At 42.7% G+C, this 26,189-nt stretch overlaps 1 protein-coding gene across 1 annotated transcript; it reads left to right on the top strand.

The window, feature by feature from the left end:
* Positions 1-1,089: 1,089 nt before the first annotated feature.
* Positions 1,090-25,690, top strand: FH (fumarate hydratase). Its single transcript, XM_006276960.4, has 10 exons — positions 1,090-1,224; positions 8,801-8,935; positions 11,483-11,593; positions 14,102-14,278; positions 16,021-16,203; positions 17,241-17,406; positions 21,133-21,336; positions 22,170-22,297; positions 23,850-24,003; positions 25,487-25,690. Exons 1-10 carry the CDS (start codon positions 1,105-1,107, stop codon positions 25,627-25,629), a joined length of 1,521 nt encoding a protein of 506 aa, XP_006277022.3. The 5' UTR covers positions 1,090-1,104; the 3' UTR covers positions 25,630-25,690.
* Positions 25,691-26,189: the final 499 nt, after the last annotated feature.

Raw genomic sequence — 26,189 nt, 5'->3', positions numbered from 1 at the left:
CCCAGTTTATGGAATGGGAGTCTACCTTGCTTGCTCTGGGGGCCTTATGGCTGGGGGCAAGCTAACCTTGGGGGGATCTGAACCCAAAGTGTCCAGGCTTGGGCCTGCTCCTCGCCAAAGGATTTGAAAGCATCTGAAGCCCCAAGCAGGGGTGGAGGTTGCTTGCCAGCAGTAGGGCTGCATTTGGTTCTTGGATGACTCAGATTTGGAATTGATTTGGCTGATTTGACTTGGGGGACACAAACATTTCTTTAAAAAAAACCAACAACCTCTTGAAAGTCAGTCAAGACTTCCTGAGAGTGACTTCGGTTTTGCATATGCTGCATCAGTTAACTGCCTCAAAAGTTATCGTAGGTTTTGGGGCTCTATGTTGTAGCCACATTGGTCTGAGAAAAAAAGATAAACACAGCTCTCGAGTCAGAAGTGATATCCTTTATTAGTCTGACATACCCCGGGGAATAAATTTCCAGCCTCTACCTCCCCTGTGCGCAGTGAAGTTTCTTTTCTGCCTACCAGGACTTTTATAATCTTTGAATTCTCCTCAGCCTGAAGAAGGCTGTATGTGCCCAAAAGCTTGCAAAGAAAGGAAATGTTTTTTGCTACCGTTTAGTTAGTCAAACAAAAGATACCACCTCTGACCCAAGAGCTTTGCTTATTGTACGTTTTGAACACTTAATATTATCTCTCGAGCATGGGTTGAAATGATCCTGCACATACAGTAAGTATCGTACACCCGACACCTGCCTCAGGGAAGTCCCAGTGCCCCCGCCCTGCTCTGTCCCGTGCGCCCCGCCCCACGCCGGCCACACGGAGGGCGACGGCTTCGCTGCTGCAAGTGCGCATGCGTGTGCCTACCCGCCCCAGGCGTTCCTTTGGCCCATCACGACCTGCGCGAGAAGCGGGCGGAGGATCCGGCCCCGCCCCTGCGCTGCCCTTTTCGCTGCTTTCCTATTGGCTTCGGGCCCGTCCCCCATTTAGGTTGCTTATTGGTCCGGCCTGCGGCGAGCTCTGCCCCCTCCATGCTGATCCTGGCCTGCTGAGTGGCCGCTCGGTCTCCCGTCCCTGCGCACGCTCCTTCCTCCACCCCGTCCCCGTGCCCTCGCCATGTCCCGTGCACTCCGGTTCCTGGCGCGCTCGGGCAGCTTCTTCGCGCGCCCGCGGGCCCTGCGCGCCGCTCTCCCGCGCCTGCCGCTGCCGCCGCCGCCGCCGCGCGCCGCCGGGATGGTGAGCGCCGGGGCCGGGGCCGGGGCCCTGGCTGGCGCGTGACCTTCAGCTGCCCCGTGAGGAGGCGGCCTCCGGGGCGGGCTGCGCTTTGCTGCTGCGGTGGCCGAGTGCTGAGGCCCCTGGGGGCGTGGGGGGGCGGCAGGACCCGCAGCGCTGACACATGATTAGCGTGTCCGGGCATCGTTCACGTCCCTGCACGACGGGGATGCCAGTCCCGCTCTGTCGCCCGTTGCTCACATTGGTTATCTGCTGATATGCATGAACAGTTCAAGTTATGTGTACTCCAGCGCGTAGCCTTTTTTACAGTGCCTAAAAAGAGCAAGCTCCGTTTCTCCTGTGGTCTGCGCCAGGCAAACCTATGATACATACTACAGATGCACAATGCATTATGTTCTTAATTAGGTACATTTAAATACTAAGAGGTAATTGTAGGGCTCTAATTAATCAGTGCACATTGGGTTTTTCTGATGCTGCATTGAAAGCTTGCAAAGAAAGGAATTTTTTTGGCTACTGTTTGGTTGAATACAAGATATTGCTTCTGACCCAAGAGATTTATTGTACCTTTTGAACATTTCATTTCAACCCATGTACAGAGATAATATTATCGTGCAAATACGGTAATTAAATTAAAATTAAAAATTGTAGCTCTGAGGTTGGAGCAGGTGATTTTCAGAACTGTATAAATGCTTGTATGATTTTCAGGACTGTATGAATGTATAAGAGCAGAGGACTGGACTTAGTGGCTTGAGAGGCACCTTCCAGTCCTACGTGTGTAAGGTTATCTGCATTCCTGTTTCGTTACACAGGAAGGAGGGAAAAAGAAAGAAAACCTATCTATGTAAATCTAGCTCTGCATAAACTTTGGTTTGAAGCAATTAAACAGACATGTGGGATTTAATTCTGTAGTTAATATTTCTTCCACCTGAGCCTTTCACAGAGCTAATTTTGTCAAGGCCTTTCCTTCTTCTCTCCACATACAGCAGGGGCAGGCAACTATTTTGGGCAGAGGGCCACTAACTGAGTTTTAGCAAGCCATCCAGGGGTGCATGACAGGCAGCCCAGGGCAGATAAATATTAATATTCTAATTTTTTTAGGGGCCCCACAGGCCGGATAGGATGGCCTGGTGGGGCCTCATCTGGCCCCTGGCCGCGTTTTGCCCACTCTTGACCTATACCCTCTTTCAGTCCCTAAACAAGTCTTATAACAAAGGATGCTTGCTTTTGAAAAGACTGAAGGGATTAGACAAAGAGCACTTAATATTCTGTAAACAACATACAGTTGTTGCTTTTTGACTTCAAAATAAAAAAAGATGTGAAGCAAAGCAAAAAGCAGAAGGTGCCTTAAATTTTCAAACAAGCATATTATATCAAAGTATCAGCAGTGGATTGAATTTTCAGAGCATGGGAAGAGGTTTCAGAGGCGTGGATGGAAGTAGTGACCTTTGAAATTAGTTGTGAATTTCCAAAATGCTACTTATAATTTAGGAGAGTAGAAAAAAAAGTGCATTTACCATTTCTCTATGTAAAGACCTAACTTCTATAGTAGAAGGATATGCTACAAAATCCATATCACTGCACTTTGGAAAATATTTTTATGGGACAAAATAGAAAATCAGTGAATGAATATCTAAATAGAATTAAACCACTTCAGATTGAATTTTTTGATGACTGCACTCTTAGGAGACTTGTTCTACTAATTGAGTTTCATACTATCACGTTACTGCTATTTTACTTTTTAAAAGTGAAAACCCTTCCTGTGCATCAAAATGGAGTATTTGAGAGTACAAAGATAGTTTTATTTAAAAAAATTGTGATAGTCTTTAATTGTCATTGAATTAGGGATAGGAGGGTTAGACTCGTATTAAACCTGTTATTATTTTAAACTATCATGTAAGTTTCCACAGTGGGCATTGTAGCAAATGTCCAGCCCTTTACATTACTCCATTGCATTATGGCTCAATCTGTAGCAACATCAAAATATTTAGTTACCAGATAAGAGGTAAAAGTACAGTTATATTTGCCTAAATTACTTGAGCTGTGCACTTTTTATTGGCTAGAAGACAAAGTCAATCTGGGTTTTACTTTTAGGCCTGGCAGTACCAATTCTAAGCTCTACCTAGCAGGGGATATGGCATAGCAAGTTCAGTCTGGGAATTGTGCTAATTACAGCAGACTTTAATGGCTATTTATTCGGCTTCTTCATAGCCCAGACAACATAGGGTACAAGTTGCTGCAGTCATGCGTCTATCATGCACCTGCTCAGAAGGTGGGGAAGTTCTGTAGGTCACTGGGGCACTATAAAAGCCATAGTGGCTAATGAAATCAGTACATCTAGGTGTAACTAGCATGTAGGAAGGTAATTTTAGGAAGGGGTAACAATAAAGGAACTTTTAAAAATAATCATGGAATGCACTGCTATGGGGGTTATCAGTTGTTGGTCTTTAACATGTGCGTTACTTTAGGTAGCGTTGCTGACACAGTATGCAAGCATTAAGATGATTTAAATTTAATTCTTAAAGGAATAATATCTCTTATAGATGGCACAAAGGAATTGTACCCCATTTCTGTGTACAGATGTTCATGACTGAGTTCATTTTTGCCTTCTACTGACACATTTTTATTGACTACCGGTAGATCTAGGGTAATTGCATTCATGTATGGATAGTTACTCCCATAACTAATCAGTCTACTTTTTGAAACAGAGGAGAGCAAATCTTTAGTTTGTTGAACATTTTTTCCAGTTTGTATGGATTTAAACACTGGGTGATGATTAAGTTAAGGAATCTGCCCTTTTGGTTATTTGAAAGGGTTTGTATAATGTGATAAACAGAGGTTTTATGGTATTTAATATGGTTGCTGGGTCAGTGACCTATTAACTGTGGTTGGTCTTGTCATTATTTATCTTTATTTCATCACTGTTTACACTGGAGCATTGCGATTTAATTAAATCTGCAGGAGTGGAACTCTTTAAATCTAAAAAATTACAGCTAGTTACATTTATTGTCTCTATCCCTTTTTTGTCTAGGTCCATTTGGTTATAGATTTATTCTTAAAATTGAATGCTGTGGGTTAACTAATCTTTTGGGGAGAAATTTGAAATATATCTGCTTAGTTACTGAAATATCACATCTGGGAATATAAGGAATCTAATATTAGCCAGAAACATGTCAGAGCTGATATCATTACCAAACTTGGGTGCCATGTATGTGCATATTTACAGAACATGAACCTAATGACAGTTTAAGTAAAGCCGTTTTAATGGTAATAAAAGGCTAAGAGCCAGAATCTATTTGAGCAACAGTTTAGGTGTTTAAATCCCTGTAAATTCATGAATACAAAAGGTAGGTGAGTTTCCTGCCTTGCCATTTTTTGTGGCTTAGTCCCAAAGATAAGATCAAGGCACATATGTTTTTTTCAGGTGCATGAGCAAAGTGAAATGGGATAATGATTAAATTTTGTGCAGACATAAGTTACTCTGCCATGAAATTACTGTATACCAGTATAAAATGTTCCATTTTAATTGTAACATTTGTCTGCTTCTATATGGGAACAATTTAAGGGAAACCTCTACCACTTTGATCCTGTTTTATTCCAGTTTATGTTGGTATGGGAGTGGACATCCATAAAAGTTTAATTGGAACAGCTGATGCATACTCCTGGAGCAGCAAGTCTGTTCAACTTGCCTTCTTTTAAAAAAAACATAAAGTTATTGTTTGTCCATAGCTTTAGATTCATAGATTCATAGATGTTAGGGTCAGAAGGGACCTCAATAGATCATTGAGTCCGACCCCCTGCATAAGCAGGAAAGAGTGCTGGGTCTAGATGACCCCAGCTAGATACTCGTCTAACCTCCTCTTGAAGACCCCCAGGGTAGGGGAGAGCACCACCTCCCTTGGGAGCCCGTTCCAGACCCTGGCCACTCGAACTGTGAAGAAGTTCTTCCTAATGTCCAGTCTAAATCTGCTCTCTGCTAGCTTGTGGCCATTATTTCTTGTAACCCCCGGGGGCGCCTTGGTGAATAAATACTCACCAATTCCCTTCTGTGCACCTGTGATGAACTTATAGGCAGCCACAAGGTCGCCTCTCAACCTTCTCTTGCGGAGGCTGAAAAGATCCAGTTTCTCTAGTCTCTCCTCGTAGGGCTTGGTCTGCAGGCCCTTCTCTGGACTCTCTCCAGGTTATCCGCATCCCTCTTGAATTGCGGCGCCCAGAATTGCACGCAGTACTCCAACTGCGGTCTGACCAGCGCCTGATAGAGGGGAAGTATCACCTCCTTGGACCTATTCGTCATGCATCTGCTGATGCACGATAAAGTGCCATTGGCTTTTCTGATGGCTTCGTCACACTGCCGGCTCATGTTCATCTTGGAGTCCACTAGGACTCCCCTTTCCACTTCCGCGCTACCCAGCAGGTCATTCCCTAGGCTGTAGGTGTGCTGGACATTCTTCCTCCCTAGGTGCAGCACTTTGCATTTCTCCTTGTTGAACTGCATCCTGTTGTTTTCTGCCCACTTGTCCAACTTGTCCAGGTCTGCTTGCAGCTGTTCCCTGCCCTCCGGCGTGTCCACATCTCCCCATAGCTTTGTGTCATCTGCAAACTTGGACAGAGTACATTTGACTCCCTTGTCCAAGTCACTGATGAAGACATTAAAGAGTATCGGTCCAAGGACCGAACCCTGCGGGACCCCACTGCCCACACCCTTCCAGGTCGAAACCGACCCATCCACCACGACTCTCTGGGTGCGACCCTCCAGCCAATTCGCCACCCACCGGACTGTGTAGTCATCCAAGTCACAGCCTCTTAACTTGTTCACCAGTATGGGGTGGGATACCGTATCGAAGGCCTTCCTGAAGTTTAAGTATACGACATCCAGCCCTCCTCCTGTGTCCAGGCGTTTCGTAACCTGGTCATAAAAAGAAACTAGATTGGTCAGGCACGATCTGCGTGCCACGAACCCGTGCTGATTTCCCCTCAGCATAATTTGTCCTGCCGGGCTCTCACAAATGTGAGCCTTGATAATTTTTTCAAAGACTTTGCAAAGGATGGAGGTGAGACTGACAGGTCTATAGTTGCCCGGGTCCTCCTTCCTCCCCTTTTTGAAAATGGGGACAACGTTGGCCCTTTTCCAGTCCTCTGGGACTTGGCCCGTGCTCCACGAGCTTTCAAATATTCCCGCCAGTGGCTCTGCAATGATGTCGGCCAGTGCCTTCAGCACCCTTGGATGGAGCTCATCCGGGCCTGCCGACTTAAAGACATCCAGTTCTTCCAAATGACTCTGCACCATTTCAGGGTCTACGCATGGAAGTCTGGCGCCTTGCTGCTGCCTCTCTACAACCCCAGTGAGAGACTTGTCGTGCCCTTCACTTAGGAACACTGAGGCAAAGAACTCATTGAGGAGTTCAGCCTTGTCCCCCCTGTCTGTCACCAATTGTTTCTGCCCATTTAGCAGGGGTCCTATTCCTCCCTGGGCCTTCCTTTTACTCCCTATATATCTAAAAAACAATTTCTTGTTGTCCTTTACTTTGGGTTGCCATCCTCAGCTCCATGGTAGCTTTGGCCCATCTAACTGCCTTCCTACAAGCACAAGCAGAGGAGGTATATTCATCTTTGGTGATCTCTCCCTGTTTCCACTTTTTATGGAATAGGTTATAACTCTAAATATGTTCAGCAGAACAAATGTATATGTGAGTAATCTTGGTGACTAGAATGAGATAAAATCTAAGTAAAAACTAGCTTTCACATACAGTAAGGGAATGGTGTGCGTGTGTATTTAAGTTGTTTTCTGTGCAATTTTGTTGACTTCTTGTGGGTTGTGTGTCTTCATTTATGTTCCAAAATTACCTTGATGGATTTTTTTTTAAAACATCTTTCACATGTAGTTCAGCTAAAATATATGCGTTTCTGGCTGTATCAAGAAAATAAAATCAGGCATGTATTTGGTAGCCATGTTGGTCTGAGACAAAAAGAAATGCAAAAATCTAGAACTCTTGGTTTAAAAAAATAGAATAGCATTTTAAAAAAGTCAAACACATTTTCTTATGTTGTGTTCCATTTAAGTATATAGCCCCTGGAAAGAAAAAAAAAGCATGCACTTAGCTAAACTGGTAAATAGCGATTATTAAGGTCTCCATGCTGCCAGTGCATTGGTGTTAGCAGCCCCCCAAGTGACTAGCTGCTGTCAATTTCAAGGTTTGTAATAGCCAGTTTGGGGGCTGCTGTTAGGAACCTTGAAAATGAAGTAGCCTTGAAAACTAAGTAACATAATTCAAGGCTTCTATTAACAGACTTTTGACAGCTGCTTCCTCTTCAACGTTCCTGTGCAGTTAACTGCAGTACAATTGCATTACAAAGTAGGCAGTGATACCTAAGAGTCATTTGCACTCAGGATTCATGGGTTTAACTGATATGCAGATAATTGATTGTTACGGTATAAGCAGTAGCTAATTATTTGGCAATGACATTCTGTTATACCAGTGGTGCTCAAACTTTTTTTCCCAGCATGCCAGATGGGAAGTGAGCGCTTGGTCAGACTGCGGGCCAGATGGTGATTCTGATCCAGTGCCCAGGGCTGGCGCAGCAACTACCATCTGGCCACGCAGAACAGGGTGGGAGCAGTACAACCTGAGCCTGGACTTGCAGGGGAGGAAGGGGGCTTCACCTGGCCTTCATGGGGAAAAGGTGGGTATAGCCTTGCCCTGTGGGGTGGGGGGTGTGGAGGAAGGGGAATGGCTTAGCCCCAATCTTGGCCCTGCTGGGGAAAAGGGGATGTAGCATAGTCTTGCAGGGGAGAAGGGGGTGGGGGCTGGCCCTGCAGGGAGGAGAGGACACAGCCTGGCTCTGAAAAGGCCCAGGGAGCTTGGGGTTTAGGAATTTGGCAGTGGGGAGGGTGGCCATATTAATGGCTGTTGCTCCCCTGCCACCAAACCCAAACTTCCTGACCCATGGGGAGCCCCTTGGGCTAGATGCAGTGGCTCTGCAGGCTGTATTTGGCTCGCAGGCTGGAGGTTGAGCACCCCTGTGTTATGCAGTTAAGTGAACAATGTGCTTATCAGTATGCATATAAGTAGAGTACACGATATTATTAAAATGGTAAATGTAATGTCTTAGCTTTATGTATGCAGGTATATAAAATATTTTGTACTTTCATCTTTTTTTTATGCTGAACTCAGTAAAACAGTGATTATGCTTTTGGAAGATGAACTGGGAATTCACTGACTAGAAAGATGTGGGTTCTTGGCTGAAAGAAACTGAATGCTTCATAAGAATAAATTGTGCAGTCTGCAGATGCCCTTTCTAGTATACTGCCTCCTATCATCTGATCAGTGATCAGGGGCTGAGTTATGTATTAACAGTAACAGGGCTTGTTACTCTCTTGGTAAGGGGTGGAGTGCTTCGATATTTGAAAAACTGGGAAAATAATATTACAAGCTTTTTATTGGCATCTGAATGTTTGTTGCGAGTGTTTCCCCGATTTTTTTTTTTTTTTTTTTTTTTTTTATTAGGTACAAAATACTTTTTTTCTTCAAAAGATCTCCGATGTTTACTAATCCTTGGTGTCTGTCTTCATTTTCTATAGGCCAGTCAAGACACTTTTAGAATAGAATATGATACCTTTGGGGAACTGAAGGTCCCAAATGACAAGTATTATGGTGCACAGACTGTGAGATCTACAATGAACTTTAAAATAGGTGGTGCTTCTGAGAGAATGCCGGTAAGTAGCTTGAATCTATTTTTAGGGGTGCACTGATAGAGAATTTTGGGGCTGATACCGATGGCTGATTTTTAATGAGCCATATCAGCCGATACGAGTCTGATTGCCAATATGTGGCCCGGCAGCATGGAGAACAGTGTCCGGCTGGTAAGTCTGTTGAGGGCGGAGGAAAGGGGCATGGTGGAAGTAGATTGAGGTCCTTGCGATGAGGGAAGGAGTGGGGCTGGGGCAGGGCACAGGACAGAGCTGCAGCTTGTCCAGGGAGGTGGGGTGGGCAGTTCCTGCTGCTGCACACACCCCGGGAGGGCATGGGGGGGGGGTGTGCCCCCCACCCCTGCAATCTGTGCGCAGGGTGAGGACTGGCTGCTGCTGTGGGGTGGTGCCAGGCTCTTCCTGGCAGGAGGGGGCTGGGCAGGGTTGCACTCAGGGTGGGTGGCAGCAGTGCTGGGAGGCGGGGGGCTATGACAAATTTTGGGGTGGCTGTAGCCCCCCCCCATAGTTCCCTTCCCAGTGCTACCACTGCCTGCCCCAAGCACAGCCCTGGCCCAGCCCCCCCACGCCTGGAGGAGCCTGGTGCTGCCCCTGGCCTCAGCCTGCAGTGGCAGCCCGCCCTCACCCCATGCACAGATCCAGAGAGCACAAGTCCTCCTGGGGTGCATGCACTGGTGGGAGGTGCAACCCCAGATGAGCCGCTCACAGCTCTGTCCTGTGCCCCGCCGTGTCCCGCCCCAGCTGTGCAGCCCCTGCTCCTGGCCCAGCTCCAGCCCCATTCCTTCTTTCACCGTGGGGGGCTTTGGTCTGCCCCTCCCCCCCCCTTCCCATGCCTCTTTCCCCTCACAACAGACTTACCAGCTGGATGCTGATCTCCAGGCCGCCGGGCTGCACTCCTGCCCCACTGTGTGCTGCACTGCAGCTGTGCATATGCACGTGGCATTTATCAGTAACATTATCAGCCACATGAGCCAAAAAATGCCAATTGCCGATGATGTCTATTTTCCTTTTATCACTGCTGATATGATATGGGACTGATGTATCGGTGCACCTCAGTCTACTTTTTTGAAGTGTAAACTCATTTGTACCTGAGAATTGGCCAATTTCACTCTCATGGACAGGCTTCCATGTTCTTAACCTTTCAGGTATGATTGGAAAACTGGAATTGTCCTGGTAAGGATGGTAAGGAGTTTCCTCCATCGAATAAGATGGCAAGAATCTCCTCAACAAATTTTAAGTTAATCATAGCTTTTCAATAGTTACTCTGTTATTCTAAATCCTTTTTTAAATAACTTGTTTGAATGGAATATTTTAGCTTTAGCTTTTCAGCTGAGTACTGTATTTTGCAGATTTTAAGGTGTAAAAAGAACTTTTACTTGGCAGTTTTCTGTATTGAAGAGTTATCCCCCTTGCATTCTAAGGACTGCCTTATATAAATCTGAAAGGTTGGTTTATTTTCTGTGCTGGACAGATTGAAACAATATAGAATTTGAGTACCTCCACTTTCCTATGCATTGCCTTTTGCATCCAGTATAAGTGAAATGTAATAAGACCTTTGTCCAAAAAGGCAACCGATTTATTTTTTTCCTGGTCTTTTGGTACAAGTATTTGTCACAACCCAATTAAGCAGTGCCCATGCCACAAGCAAGAGATACTATTTAAAGCAGTTTTATTTTGCACTAGGTTAACTAAGGGTTAACAAGATGATAGTAACAGCCTTCTCCGCTGTGCATGCCAACAAGAGATTTATAACTGCGCCACTAACAGAAATGAAACTTTAACCTTCTGTGCTTTACATAAATCATTATAATTGGTCAAAGAAAACAGGGAGTAGCCCTGTGATAATACCCTAGCGAAAACCGCTATATAATTGGTGATTCTAATTAAATTTATGACGTGGCGAAAAGCAATTGGCTATTACATCAATAAAACCCGCTTGCATTTCCGCAAAGTCGGAGACCTCCGTACGCACCTTGGAGACCTCTGAACATACTTGTCAGAGTAACTGACAATCTGATCAATTGTCAGTTCCCCGTCTCGACCCAATTTCAGACGTAAATCAACGACTGCCGGCCCGACCATTTCTGCCCGAACACTTATGCAGACCAACCTAATGAACTCGAAGCTGTAACTAACCAAGTACCTCTGACCTCCGTTATTCACCACCTTGACGGCGTGAGTAAACAATCTTGCTTTGCAACCGATAAGCGTCCGCCTAATTAATTCCACTCCAAGCGTCACAAGTACCCGCCTGATGGCCTCTAAGGCTCCGGACCCCTCGCTGCAGTGCATGGCAATGACAGTATTATTTGAAATTTGTTGTGATATATAGCGTGTCTTGGTGTACGTAGAATTAGTATGTACATCTTTGCAATTTCCTACTGCCCTGCTTGATTAGATCTTAGAGACATTTAATTATCACAGATTGTATGGATAATGACTTTGGACAACCTAACTCTGTCCTTTTTGGATTTAGGCATAGAAGGAGTTAGATGAGCCTAGACTCTTCCTATGTATAAAAAGTTTACCTCTTTTCAATGCATCTTCATGTTTCAGGTTCAAGTTATAAGAGCTTTTGGGATCCTGAAGCGAGCAGCTGCTGAAGTTAATCAGGATTATGGTCTTGATGAAAAGATTGTTAATGCCATCATGAAAGCAGCAGATGAGGTAGGAAGATGCTGTTTAAAGCATTAGAACTGTAGTTCATATTCTGTCTGTGATAAATATCTTTCTGTAGGAACAGATTGTTTGAGAGAGGTGTATTCAGTTCCCTGAATTGTTACAGTAAAGTACTAGTAACTGACTAGTAAATTTTGTTTAATGACTTAAAATGTTCTACTTAGTTTTGCTTCTTATGTTTTATAGAAGCAAGTGGATACTTTAACGCATTTTGATATCTCTTTTTAAAGGTAACTTTTTCTCCTCACTACTACTACAATAAAGTTGTATCGAATTAATGCTGTCTTTGCCATCTGTAAAATAGGCAACATAAAATCCTCACCAGACAGGCAACATAGAAATTAAAGACAGGGGATGTGGTCAACCTGTTGGTCTGTTTGCTATGCTTCTTGACTAGGTGGGGGATTTTGGGTGGCAGAATCTCATTTGCCAGATAAGCCTTGTAACTCTTGACCTTTGTGATTTGTGATTTTTTACCATCTGCACCCTAGGTGGCATCTTGTCTTGGATTATGATTCATCTCAAAGAATTTCCTATGCCTCCAAATTTTAGGAAAATAATACTGGTCCTGAGCCTTAACCTTCATTGTCATCCTCAGGGCCAAAAGGAGGCCAAACTATAGAGCAGTGATATTTCCTTTTAAGTTTATTATTTTGCTGTATACCCTTACCATTCAAAGGCATGGCTAGTAAAAATTATCCCTTATGTCACTAGATCTACGTTAAAATTTCTCTTGGGTTGTTGGAGAGATTACAGAGTTCTGCACTAATTCTGTTTCTTCCTTGTTTCATATCCCTTTTCACTTCTTCCCGTGGAGCTTCTTGCATACTCTGTTTTGAGAAATGCTGCTATAAAAGGAGGGAAGTGATTTGGTTCCCTTTTACCAGGCCAACTGCTAGGCACTTGGAACAGCCTGCCAGTTCTATGTCTTGTCTTTTGAGCTGGTGGTTGTCATGATCACATACCTACAGAGGCTGGGAGTTTATTACCCTTCTTGGATGATTGGTTGGTCAAGGGCATTGTTTTCATGCGTATCAATAAACTAATCCATGTCATTGTATAGGTATTGGAAACCATTACCTAAAGTCTCCATTTGGTCTCGACACATTCGTTTGGAAAACTCGGGTCTCCTCCTAGGCTACTATTTAGGTATAAGCCTTGTAGCTCCAGGACAAGACTGGGGAAAGCACCTGTTTGACAGAAACAAGGTGTTTGAGCCAGTAGGTGATAGTTAATGCTACTTGATGTAGTTGGGACTAGAGGTTTTGTTAAAAACAAACAGCAAAGGGGCACTTGCATTGAATCTGTGTGACTGGTAGCCTCCAGACTTCCTTAGCCAGGTGTTGTTTCAGAAACAGTTTCCAGTTAGGAACGAACTTCCAAATGCCTCTTACTCAAATTGCACTTCCTGTGGACGTGCTCATTCTGAAATAAGAAGCCCATGTGGTGGCACTGTAATTCATGAAACGTGTTCTGTCTCCAAAAGCAACTTAAGCATTTCAGAAACAAGGTTTGTTTTGACCACGCTAAACGTCACCTGAAACCTAGTACTCTGAAAGGTGGTCTGTGATGAAATGAGTTGCTCGTATGATGAATTTTCTCAAGTAGCTTCTAAGTTGGGTAGTAGCAGATCAGATTTTATTCTGGTGAGAAACACCTGAGCATGGTTTTTGGTTGTAGCTGTGTTGGTTTAAGGACATAGGCAGGTAAAGTTCTTTGGGTAGATATGATATCTCTTATTAGACCAACTGAGTAGTCTGGTGAGGGGGGGTGGATTTCTTGGCAGGCTTTTGGGTGTAGTCACCCTTCTTCAGACAGGGAGTCTCTGCTGGTTTGAGACTCCAAGGAAAGAGAGAAGCTAAAATTTTAGCTTCTAAACAGCTAAATAACTTCTTTCATTCCTTGGAGTCTCAGACCAGCAGAGACTCTCTATGCCTGAAGAAGGATGACTGTGTCTGAAAGCTTGCCCAGAACTTTTTTTCCAACTACTTAGTTGGTCTAATAAGGTATCACATCTACCCAAAGAACCTTGCCTGCCTACTAACCTGATTAGGCACCTGTAGAAGGAAACTCCAGTACTTTACTCTGTTAATCCCTTCCAAGGGGATTGGAACCTGTGGCATTCTTAGAAGTGAGGGGGGGAAAAAAGTGATTCTGCATAGTCAGGGTGATAAGTCATATAACTTAATAGACATTTTCCTTGGCTCTGTTTCTACAACTGTAAATAAGGAATTTCAATGAATAGCACGTTCAGATTCTGAAATGACAAATCTTAAAACCTAGTAGAAAACAGTATTCTGTCTTGCTGTCCTAACAGTCAGTGCAACTAATTTTATACTGCTCTTAATTACACTGGTGAAAAGCTACTGAAATCAGTGAAGTATCTGTGGGGTACTTTGGATTTAACAACTGTAATGAAGTATTATTTAGCTAATAGCTTACAATGTGTCAGTGCTGCTGTTACAAGAATTAACAGAAACTTCTGTTTTTCTATAGGTAGCTGAGGGCAAATTAAATGATCACTTCCCTTTGGTAGTATGGCAGACTGGATCTGGAACCCAGACCAACATGAATGTAAATGAAGTAATCAGCAACAGAGCAATTGAGATAATGGGAGGGAAACTGGGGAGCAAGACCCCAGTGCATCCTAACGATCATGTTAATAAAAGTCAGGTCAGTATTTACATTTTCAAATAGGTATGGTATTTTTATACTAAAACTAAAAGTAGCTTTTAGTTGAAAGTTTTAGTGTAAAAAGTAAAAGTTGAATCTTAATAGTTCTTACGAGGTCATTGCTGTTAGATATAGGTGTTTTGTGTCTATAATTTCAGACTTCAAAGCTCTTATGATGCAGCTGATCACTAAATTGATTCAGATGTTAATTGCTGTTCATTATAGTGGAGCAAATAGTAATTTACTTTGTCTGCATTTCAGGGCTAACAGCAGTGCAGCAGGTTGTTAGCCATTGATAGCTCAGTTAAGGCTAATTGCAGATATAGACAGTAGATGAATTGGTGTCTCACTTTGCCAATTCCACAAGAGAAGACCAAGGATTGGAAGGATCTGGAGCATAATTGCTCTTATCTCTAATTCTGGGGTTAAATTAAAGCTGGCTACAACTTCTCTATTGCCTTTCTCTTAAATAAAGATCTCACTATCTGTGGTTGTTGTTTTTGTTATTAGAATAACAGAAAAAAATGAGCTCTTTTTGAGATGTTATATGCAGCTTTGTTTGAATGATTACTGACTGCAGTCAAACTGCTAGCTATTTTACAGATGGAAATGTAATAAACTCTGAAATGTATAGGTCACTAATTTGATATTGCTTATGTTTTGTTCTGGTATATTAGGTTGAATTTATTGATCCTCAGAAAAAGTTTGAACTTTTTATTAGCTTGTAGTGCATATAGGTTTTCCCATTTAAAGATAATCACATAGTTAATTAATAATATGATTAAAGCCTTGGTATCCTTTGGACTTTTTGACTTGTAATATTTTTCCTCCAGATTTCCATTCATTGGTAGATTGACAGGTGTTTTATTGATTCAGCTAGCAATAATGGAATCAAATGTAGATTTTAAAGGTCAACAAGATGAACATGTTATAGATCTCTGTAGCGTGTTACTCTCCTCATTCCTGCTTTCACCAGTAAAATGGTTACAGATGTTGACATTTAAATTGAAAAGTTCTGTAATTAGCACCCAGGGTAGTATCCAGTGAAGTGAATAGGTTATTTCATATCTCAGAGCTGTTGTTTCAGGTTCTTTGCAAATTATGGCAGGTGTTTCTGCTTTGCTTACATTTTCCTTCCCTTTTGGAAGGTTTTATTCACACTAATAGCAGACTTAAATATTTTTAAAATGAAAGCTGAAACTTTGAACAAGAGGCCTAAGTACCTCTGCTGTTCTTTACCTAATAGACTATCATGCTTGCTCCACAGCTTGCTCTGGGTTAAAAAAATAATTGTTCAAGTATAATTTGAATAGTTCAAGAACTGGTAAATTCTTAATCATCTTACTCTACCTGTTGTCTCAAAAGTTAAACTAAAACAATCATTCCTTTCATTTTTCTGTGTATGGAGGGGTGTAGGGAGGAGGGGGAGAGACAGACTTTTGAGAGAGAGCAAATGAGCTGGATTTTTAACCTCTTAATATTCTATGTGTAAAATTTGAAGAAGGTTGCCTTGTTGCAGTGACAACACTGGAGGGAGTTCAGGAGATCTGAATTCTTTCTACAGACCTTGGGGAAAATAATGCTCTGAGTCTTAGTTTCTGCTGTGTAAATGATGATACTACTTTCTCACCTATCTGAGATTTTTGGGACTATATCAGTTGGTGAGAAGCACTTGGATACAATAGTGATGGAAGTGAGCAAAACTTGTAAATAATAACTGTTGTCTTGAATTTTCTTCACAGAGCTCAAATGATACTTTCCCAACAGCAATGCATATTGCTGCTGCCCAGGAAGTTAATGAAGTATTGTTACCTGGATTACAGAAGCTGCAAGATGCACTTGAAGCAAAATCCAAAGCATTTTCCCAAATCATAAAAATAGGACGTACCCATACCCAAGATGCTGTTCCACTCACTCTTGGGCAGGTATAAAAGCAATATAATTTTACCTATTTGTTTGGAGCATTTCTTGTCAATTAAAGGAGCTAATTAATGTTCATCAAGGTAAGTAGGACAAGGAAGCTAGGTTGGCAACTGAGAACAAATTTTTGATGAACAGCTGAATTTCTGTTCTGTTATAGCCAGCTTGTGTTTACCAAAAATGACTGTGCAGCATTTCACATGCAGTACTTTGGGAATCTTTTTTGAAAGTCACTGATAAAGAGAAGAACTCTGTGGAAAATAAGTTTGAGCAGAAGGTGTAGCTCTACAAACAAATCTAAATAATCACAGGACAGCCTGTGATTATCATGTTAAATTGTTGTCTATCTGTATTTTTTTTTCAGCCAGAAAACCAGCTGCGGTGAAGGCGTTAACTGATTAACGTAAATGTAGTATTATCTAGAAATATGCAAACAAGGGGGACAATTAAATAAAATTCTTCTAATACTTATTGTAGGTGTTTACTTTTAATAAGAATACAAAGTATTCAAACAAATTAGCTTGTTTTGAACCAATATCTCTTTCGGGAGCATTACTGTGTTAAAAATTAAGACATTTCAATTGCAGAAATATAAAAAAGCATCAGATTAGTTTGGTGCTATTCACTAAACAGATACGCACACACAAATGTCCTGCTTAAGTGAGGTTTTAATGAAGAGGCAATACCTAAGATGAGATCCTAGAATCTCATCTGTGTGGATTGTGCTGAAACACATGAAATAATTACAGGATCCAGGTTTACAAAAAATTAGAATTCAAAGGATGAATGGAGTGGGAAAGATAAACACAAACACCTTTTGGATACCTAAAAAAGCCAAATCATTGTGTAACTATAGAGCTGTCTCCAATATGGGAGCAGCTCACTAATCTATGCAAGTTCTCCTCAATAATCAAAATATACTATTTGGATGGAGACTGGTGCTTTGGGGGCTTTTTAATATAAGCAGTATATCATGTTAAATGATAAAATAATTCTAATCAATTCATATTTTTTGTCCTTTAAAAAAAAAAAAAAAAAAAAGGAATTCAGTGGTTATGTGCAACAAATTAAATATGGTGTGGCTAGGATTAAATCAGCCATGCCCAGAGTCTATGAGCTGGCAGCTGGTGGCACTGCAGTTGGCACAGGATTAAATACCAGAATTGGCTTTGCTGAGAAAGTTGCTGCAAAGGTGGCTGAATTGACAGGTAATTCTTTTCTTTTTTCGTCTTATTCCTTATTGCACTTGTTTTTTCTCTCATCTCAGAATAGCTTATGTGCTCTAGTTCAGGATAAAGTCGTGCTGTTCCCTTTGGACTGCCTAAGTCTTAAAGGATATTATGGAATCTTAATAAATATTTCTTTACCTTATGTCATGGAGTATGCCATGAAACATAAGACAGTCCCATTTGTTTTTGTGTTGATTCTTTAGTCTTCCTATTAGAACTGTAACAGAAGATAACAGTTCTGTAGATTTTACTGTTACATTTTGCCATTGAGTATATCTGAACTACTTTTAATTTTTTTTCAAATAAATCAATTAGATTTATTGTTCTGGCAGTGATATAAATTATTGTACTATTCTGAGCAAGATCTACTATAGGTAGATCTGGTTTCGATCTTCCATAATTAGCTCTGTCGGAGTACTTCAGTTATGATCTTCACAATTCCTGTTCTTGTAGCCCAGGGCCCTTTGGTAAGAAATATGTCGGTGATACTAAATTCTGTGCAGGGAAAAAGGCTGTTTCCTTTTGAGAACAGCTTCCTAGGTCTAAATCTAATTAAGTGAACCAACTAACTGACTAATAAACAGGATTCCAACAAAACATTATCACTTTTAAGAGGTTTTCTAGAGTTAATGCCTCAGCATTTCATTTTATTTTAGCAATGCTAGGTTTAAAATTAATTTTAACTAGTAAGTTTGTTTATAATTAGATCCTTTGCTCACTTTGTGGTAAAGAGCTTAAGCATACCCTGATAACCAGTCAGAAACCATACGTATATACTGACAATATTTCCATTTTAAAATAGTGTCTGTGTTGTAATGAAGCGATTTCTGTTATCCTCCTTGCTTCTTACTGAGTTGATAGGGGGGATTTTGCTCTGTATATGAACATAAGCAGCCTAAACTTAGGTAGGAGAGGTGAGTTATTGAAGTGCTGCTCATTCAGTTGCAAGAAGGCAAATATAATGCTCATCTTTATAAAGGAAAGAAGGAAGCTTCTTTCAGGCAAGCTAAGGAAGTATGGGTTTGTTGGATGAATGGACTGTAAGGTGGATAGAAGACTGGTTGGATCAGAGGGCAGTAGACAATAGCTCAATGTCTAGTTGGCAGCCAGTATCAAGTGGAGTGCCCCAGGGATCATTCCTGGGGCCAGTTTTGTTTAATATCTTCATCAGTAACCTGGAAAATGGTATGTGCACCCTCACAAGTTTGCAGATGATACCAAGCTGTGGGGAGTAGTTGATATGCTGGAGGGTAGGGCTAGGATTTAGAGAGACCTAGACAAATTGGAGGATTGGACCAAAAGAAATCTCATGAAGTTCAGTAAGGACAAGTAGAAAGTCTCCTGCACTTAGGATGGAACAATCCCCTGCACCAATGCAGGCTGAGGACTGACTAGCTAGGCAGCAGCTCTACAGAAAAGGACCTGGGGGTTACAGTGGACAATAAGCTGAATATGAGCCAACAGTTGAATAAGCTGAATATGAGTGCCTTTGTTGCGAAGAAGGCTAATGGCATCATGGGCTGCATTAGTAGGAACATTTGCTAGCAGATTGAGGGAAGTGATTCTTCTCTCTTTTGCACTGGTGAGGCCACATCTTGAGTACTGTGTCTAGTTTTGGGCTCCCCACAGAAGGCATATGGACAAATTGGAGAGTCCAGTGGAGGGCAATGAAAATGGTTGGGTGGCTGGGGCACATGACTTTGGAGGAGAGGCTGAGGGATCTGTGCTTATGTAATCTGGAGAAGAGAAGACAGGGGGAATTTAACAACAGCCTTCAACTACCTGAAGGGTGGTTCCAAAGAGGATGGAGCAGGGTAGTGGTGGGCAAAATGGTGGATTGTGGCCGGACTCTCATTTCCGAGCAGCCTCTGCTTGTGTTGCTGTGGCCGGGTTTCATGGAGACCGCAGCAGCAGCACTGTGACAGTGCGGGATCGGGGTTTCCATGAAGGCCAGCCCCAGCAGCGCTGGCAGGGTGTGTGGCAGGGTGGGGAGCTGCTCTGCGACCAGTGTTGGGATCTTGCAGTGGTGTCAGTGTGGTCTGGAGCGTGCAGACAACAGATTGCAGCTCTGCCTCAGCTTTGGACCCTGCTGTCACTGCCACAAGATCCCAGCCCCGGAGCAGCTCCCCGCCCAGCTTCACACCCTGCCAAGGCTACTGGGGTTGGTCTCCATGGAAACCAGCTGCAGCAACATGGGCAGGGACTGCTGGGAAATGGAGTCTTCCACAGGCCCGATCCAGCCCACAGGCCAGACTTTGCTCACCCCTGAGCTAGACTGTTCTCAGTGGTGGCAGATGGCAAAACAAGGAACAATGGTCTCTAGTTGCAGCAAGGGAAATTTAGATTGGATATTAGGAAACACTTTCTGACTAGGAAAGCACTGGAACAGTTTACCCAGAGAAGTTGTGGAATCTCCATCCTTGGATGTCTTAGACTTGGCTAGACATAGCCTTGGCTGGGATGATCTTATTGGGGGTGGTCTCCCTTTGAGCAGGGGGTTGAACTAGATCAGTGGTCTCCAGCCTTTTAAGTAGGAGATCACCTATGGCATTTAAAAGCAGCCCAAGATCTACCATGCACTGCCGCCACCCCCTCCCTCTCCTCCTGTCCCTGTCCAGCAGGTAAGTCTGTGTGGAGGTGAGGGGGTACATATCGAGGCAAAGGGAGAAAAAATAATTTGGGGGCACACCTCCCCAGCAGGTGAGCCCCACTCAGCTGGGACCCCACTCAACTTACCCCTGCTCTTGCCTCCACGACACTGTCCCTCACTATGGGGGCCTTGATCTAGCCCCCGCCCCTCCCCTCCCCTCCCCCACGGACTGACCTGCTGGGTTGGGCCACACGCGTGCGTGCATGCAGGCACTCAGCCCTGACCCCAGCCTCAGATTGACTCCACGAGGCTCCGAGATCTACCAGTGGATTGAGATCCACTGGTTGGTGACCACTGAACTAGATGATCTCCTGAGGTCCCTTCCACCCCTAATTTTCTATGATTCTGTACTCTTCATGGTATGAAGAAAGAGTTCTTCATGGTTGAGCAGTGGAAACTGGAGTAATCTTAAGAAAAAGAGGGATAAATCAACCAGCATATTCAAGAGCTGGTACAAGTTGGGAGGGGATGAGGGATGGTGGCTGAAATTAAAGTCTTGCAAAGTTGCTGAAAATATACTTTAATCTAGAGAGGGGCCTACCATTTTCTGCAACACCCGTCTGAACTCCCACCCACAGATTAGCATCTTTGCACACACCATGGTGACTTTGATCCTTATCCCCAAAACACCAAACTAGTTAGCATGTTCAGGCTTTCTGACTGAAAATACCTCTCCACTGCTGTCATAATGAACCACTGCACAACTGCTCTAAGATCTTTTCCTTGCTAATAAATGGCTAGGGTTGTCAGTACTTCAGCAGCTCTTAAATTGGATTTTACATGCACTTGTAAGTTTCTTGCTGTTTCTGACTTCCTGATACTTAGTATCTTGGATAAACATCTCCTTTGCTTTCCTCTAATATATTTTGTTACAGAAGGGCTGGAGAAGGAAAGGATCCATTCTGATTAGTATTTTAATTTTACATTTTTTACTTTATATTTATATTAAACCATATTATGAGTGATTTCTGCAATGTTTCAAGAGCTTTGGCTGGGGGAAGAGGTGGGTGCTGCTTTTGCCATTGTTATGCCTTAACCCTCTTAATCCTCTTCAGGTTTGCCTTTCATCACTGCTCCAAATAAATTTGAAGCCCTTGCAGCTCACGATGCTCTAGTTGAACTGAGTGGGGCCATGAACACCGTGGCATGCAGTCTGATGAAGATAGCTAATGATATTCGTTTCCTGGGTTCAGGGCCACGTTCTGGCCTAGGAGAGCTCATCCTCCCTGAAAATGAACCTGGAAGCAGCATTATGCCAGGTTGTATATCTAATGTCTTTAACTTTGTATAGATCAAATAATTAACAACTATCTATAGAACTAACCACTGAGTTGAGTAAAAGTGGTGTGAAGCAGTGGCATTATGCAGTTTTGGTCAGTTAATCCCCTGTTTTCTAGTACATATATATTTTTTCAAGTAATTTTTTGCTTTGATAACCGAGTATACTTTGGAGAAGTGCTGTATAAAGATTTAAGAGCAGTACATTACTTCTGGGTGATAAAACAGCACTTGTGTGTGAAGGCAAACAGCTGTCAAGAACATACAAAGCAGCCTTTCAGATATTTCCCTTCTGCATAAAGCAACCTAATTGCATCATCAGAAAAGAGCAGCAGGTTTAATAAATCACTGCTTTTTGCCCAGTGGTGCTCAACCTACAGTCTGCTGGCTGGATCCAGTCTGTGGCATGGGGAATTAGCAGCAAGCAGCTTGGCCTGGTATGTCCCCTTCCCTTCCCTGTGCTATGCTGCTGATCCCCTTTACAGCCCTCCTTGCTCTTTTCCATCACCTATGGCAGGCTGTAGGAAAGTGAAGTGTCTTCCTCTCTCCCGTCTTCCTCTCTCCCTTCCCTCCCTCTGACATTGACTCCTAGCTGGAGGGAGTGGTGCCTCACAGTGCAACTGGGTTGTAGGCACCTGGCCCATTGCTTTAAAAGGTTGAGCACCACTGTCTCTGTGTAGTTCATTAGCTGAAAGCACTTTTAAGAGTTGAATATTCAAGGAACAAAACCTGCAGATATGACAGGGAGGAATAAATGAGCTAATGAAAGCTGAGTTTATTGACTTTTTTTCTTGAATCTCCTTTTTGCAAACAGGAAAAGTGAATCCCACCCAGTGTGAAGCTGTTACGATGGTGGCAGCTCAAGTGATGGGAAATCATGTTGCTGTTACAATAGGAGGCAGCAATGGACACTTCGAACTGAATGTTTTCAAGCCCATGATTGTAAGCTCAAAACACTGTAATCATTTCAGAAACCATATACTTTCTTATATATTGTTTATGAAGAATTTAAAAGACTGCATGGGCAATGCAGTCACTAGAGTGATGAAGAAATATAAATATTAGGAGAAATGAGAATTCTTAACAGTAAATCAGTTTGTTTTGAAGGACAACTTGTTGTCCCATATATGATGGATGGTTTTTTAGCACTTTGAGCTCAGAGGTGCATGTACTCTGATCATAGTGCCCTGGCAGAAGAAAGGCAAACAACAAAACTGAGGCCACTAGGTTGAGCAACTTGTCTGAAGCCCCGAAGGGTCTGTCTTAGGACTGCTTCTCATTCCAGAGCTTAGATGACACCTTTTGTTGTTGGGCAGTCTCTTTGGCCTTCCTGAAATATGGTCTCCTGTAGGCAGGAAGACCTTTTCCAGTTATACCATTGCAGTCTCCCATTTAATTTGATGATGTTCAAACTGCAACTTCAGATTAACAGTGTTTACATAAACTAACTGTATGTATACTACTTTCAATAAAAGGACTACCTGCCTTTCTCTTCAGGAAAGCTATGAAGAGGAAAGGAGCTGTAAGGAAGAATGAATTGAGGGGAAAAATAAGAGGAATAATAAAGATAAAAACCATAATAAGCACAGGAAATTCATGGAGAAGGGAGGGTTTAAAGTCAAAAGGAGAAAAGAAGCAAGGTAATGGTTAGAGCAGAAGAGAAACTATAAAACAGTTGTTTTAGGCCTGCAGAAAAGATCCTAGATATAAAATAGTAGTAGGAGTAGTAGATGCAGATCAGAAACGGTAAAGGAAATGATGTAGCTAGCAACATAATATTTTTTTACTTGGTCATTTATTGACTACCATACTATTTAGAAGAGGGTCATTTAAAACAAATCCATAAGACAGTTGAAACCCAATTGTCTCTGAATATCCTAAATGAGGGGTTTCAAATTGGTTTGGCCTGGGGGGGGGGGGGGGGGGGGCTGTATCTGGACCTTGGGACTCTGCAGGGACCAGATCCAGACTCGCCCCAGCTGCTAAAATGTGAGTTAACAGTATATTACTAATCTACAATGATATTATCAGAATATTTAGAAGTCTGTTGCCGTTGGCAGTGCTTACTAAAAGTTTTTACTTTGGTGCCATCTACCAGATTATGTAATTGGAATATTGCCTCCCAGATAAAATGATACTTAAAGCTTCCAAATGTCATCATCTACTGTTGTACAGTTTAGTTAAACCAAAATAAAAATAATTACCTAGCAGTTTACTCTGAGAAGCTTACGAAGATGCTTTCCTTACACACACAAGTTTGGATAATATTGGTTATGTGTAAGAATTCAACAGTTCTTCAGTTTGAGAAGTTTCTCCCAAACAGCTTCTTAAATATCAATTATTTTTGTGTTACAGAACTGAGAGTACAATACAGTGCAATACACCGTTTCTAATGAAGTTCTGTCAAATGGGAAGATATTATAAGACAAATGATTTATTGGATCATTAAAACGCTAATAGCTGTGTCTAAACTTTCTGCCTTTTTTTTTTTAAGATTAAAAATGTATTAAATTCTGCAAGGCTCCTTGGGGATGTTTGCATTTCATTCACTGACAACTGTGTGGTTGGGATCCAAGCCAATACAGAGAGAATCAACAAACTAATGAGCGAGTCTTTGATGTTGGTGACAGCACTTAATCCCCACATTGGTATGTCTCAAACTTTACCTATTATTAGAACAAATTAGGGTTGCACCAATAGAGATTTTGGGGGCAGATACAGATGGCTAATTTTTAAGGAGATGTATCAGTTGATATTGATCCAATTTCTGATACAGCTGTGTGCAGCTGGTAAGTCTGTTGTGGTGGATGGGGAGGGGGGATGGAAGGAGTGTGGGGGATGGATCAAGGACCCTGGTGTGGGATTGAGTGGGGCTGGGGCAGGTGCTGTCTGGACAGGGCGGGGTGCCAGACAGAGCCACAGCTTGTCCGGGGGGTGCGGGGTAGCTCTTGCTGCTGCGCGCACCCCAGGAGGGCATGGGGGTGGGTGGGCGTGTGCCCCCAGATCTGCGGGGAGGCGGGGTGTGGGGGGTGGAGTCTGCAGCTGTGGGCTGGGGTCAGGGCTACACCAGGCTCTTTGTGGCGGGGGCGGGGGCTGCTGCTCTTTTCCTTCCTCCCTGTGTTGGCAGGATCCCGGCATGAGAGATCGGCAGCCCCTGCCCATGGCTGTGAGGGGAAGCTGTGGCTCCACAGCTTGGCAGCACCTCTAGTGGCTCAGCTGCACCCGTGGCTCCCCGCCATTAGCCTAGGGGGCCCACACAGTGCCAGGCACATGGTGAAGACATGAATGGTCAGGGCCATTCCTGTCGGAGGTCTCTAAATTAGATATGTGCTATCAGTTAACCGTTTAACCAATATAATTAGAAGAGGTTAAACAAGTAATTTTTTAAATGATAACTTTAATCTTAATTCCTGTCCAGGGTTTCTGCTTTTCAGTGCCTATGTTTTTATACCAGTTAGACTATTTTGTCACTAGGTGGCACCACTTGTCTGTGTTAGAACGCAAGTGACAGAATTACTGATTTCTGCCCAACTTTACATAGCTAGTTTACCATGAGAAAAAATACAATTTGTTACCATAGTGCCTAGGACCCCAGTCATGGAACAGGACCTTATTTTATATAATACTAGAATGTGATAGTTTTCATTGTCGGCTGAAAAGAAAGTTTCTGTTGAAAACATCCACATCTGGTTTTTAAGACTTTCCTGACAAGTTTCCTGGAGATCTGAGATAACTATGCACTCAGTTGTCTTGTCCTAAACTTTCCAATAGTAACCAACTATTGCAGGTTAGCCAAAAACACTAGAGGAACTGTTTGAGGAAATACTTCACTGGACTGAATGGTGATGAGCCTAACTTTTTTTAATATTGTATGACAAAATGATAATCAGATGTTCTATAGACAATTTTTTCTGTATTGCTTTTAATCGCTGTCTCTTAGGCAGGAAGTTGCTCCAGTAATATATCTATTCATTACTCAAAATGAATGCAATTAATGCAGAGTTGCTGTAGTTATTAGTAGCCAGATTATGTGGAGGCCAAATTCCTGTGTTTCCTCTTTAGCAAATTTTCTGAATCCCCATTTTACCAAAAGGACAATTAATCTTGTATTCTTTTTTGTTTTCATTACAGGATATGACAAGGCAGCCAAGATTGCCAAAACTGCACACAAAGAAGGGACAACACTAAAAGAAGCTGCTATTAAGCTTGGATTCCTTACATCAGAACAGTTTGATCAATGGGTGAAGCCTACAGAGATGCTTGGTCCTCAGTGATTTTAACAAGTGTACTTAACAGAAGAATTTAAATTTGTAATATAAAATATTATGGAGCCTGTTTGTTTTGTTTCTCGTTGTCACTTGCCCTCATGAATGACCATATATTTTTCCTATGCGAGATATAAGGCTAAAACGGTTTTCTGACATAACATACATACACAGAAGAAAAATCTTTCCCCAGAAGATTGCTATAGTGGCAGCTCAGTACCAGGATTATTTAGTTAAGACTTTCATTTCTGCTTCCCTTCCCTCATCTAACACTACAAGACATTTTTCTTTAAAGTAATAAACCTGAAGGATGCTGAAATCAGCAGGGTTCTTGGTTTTTGAGCACAGTCTTCTGGGGGGGAACCAAGGGTCCTGAATACAAATAGAGTAGCTTCCTGCAACCCCCTGGCTGAAGCACCAGGTGGGGAAGCTACAGCACAAATACAGGTTTCCCTCGCTTTATGCGGGTTCTGTATGTGTGAATTCACTCTTATGCGATGACCTTTTTTCTGCCAAAAATTTGTTATATGCGAGGCAAACTCACTCTTATGCGATTGCTGTGGTGGAAG

This window comes from Alligator mississippiensis, chromosome 5 (assembly GCF_030867095.1).
Source record: "Alligator mississippiensis isolate rAllMis1 chromosome 5, rAllMis1, whole genome shotgun sequence".
NCBI classification, from domain to species: domain Eukaryota; kingdom Metazoa; phylum Chordata; order Crocodylia; family Alligatoridae; genus Alligator; species Alligator mississippiensis.
This window is presented reverse-complemented; position numbering and strand designations above follow the sequence as displayed.

Coding starts and splice junctions, on each gene's coding strand:
- FH (XM_006276960.4), top strand. CDS start 1,105: ATGTCCCGTGCACTCCGGTTCCTGGCGCGCTCGGGCAGCTTCTTCGCG. Junction 8,936..11,482: donor GTGCTTCTGAGAGAATGCCG/GTAAGTAGCTTG, acceptor TTCATGTTTCAG/GTTCAAGTTATAAGAGCTTT. Junction 24,004..25,486: donor AGCACTTAATCCCCACATTG/GTATGTCTCAAA, acceptor TTTTCATTACAG/GATATGACAAGGCAGCCAAG.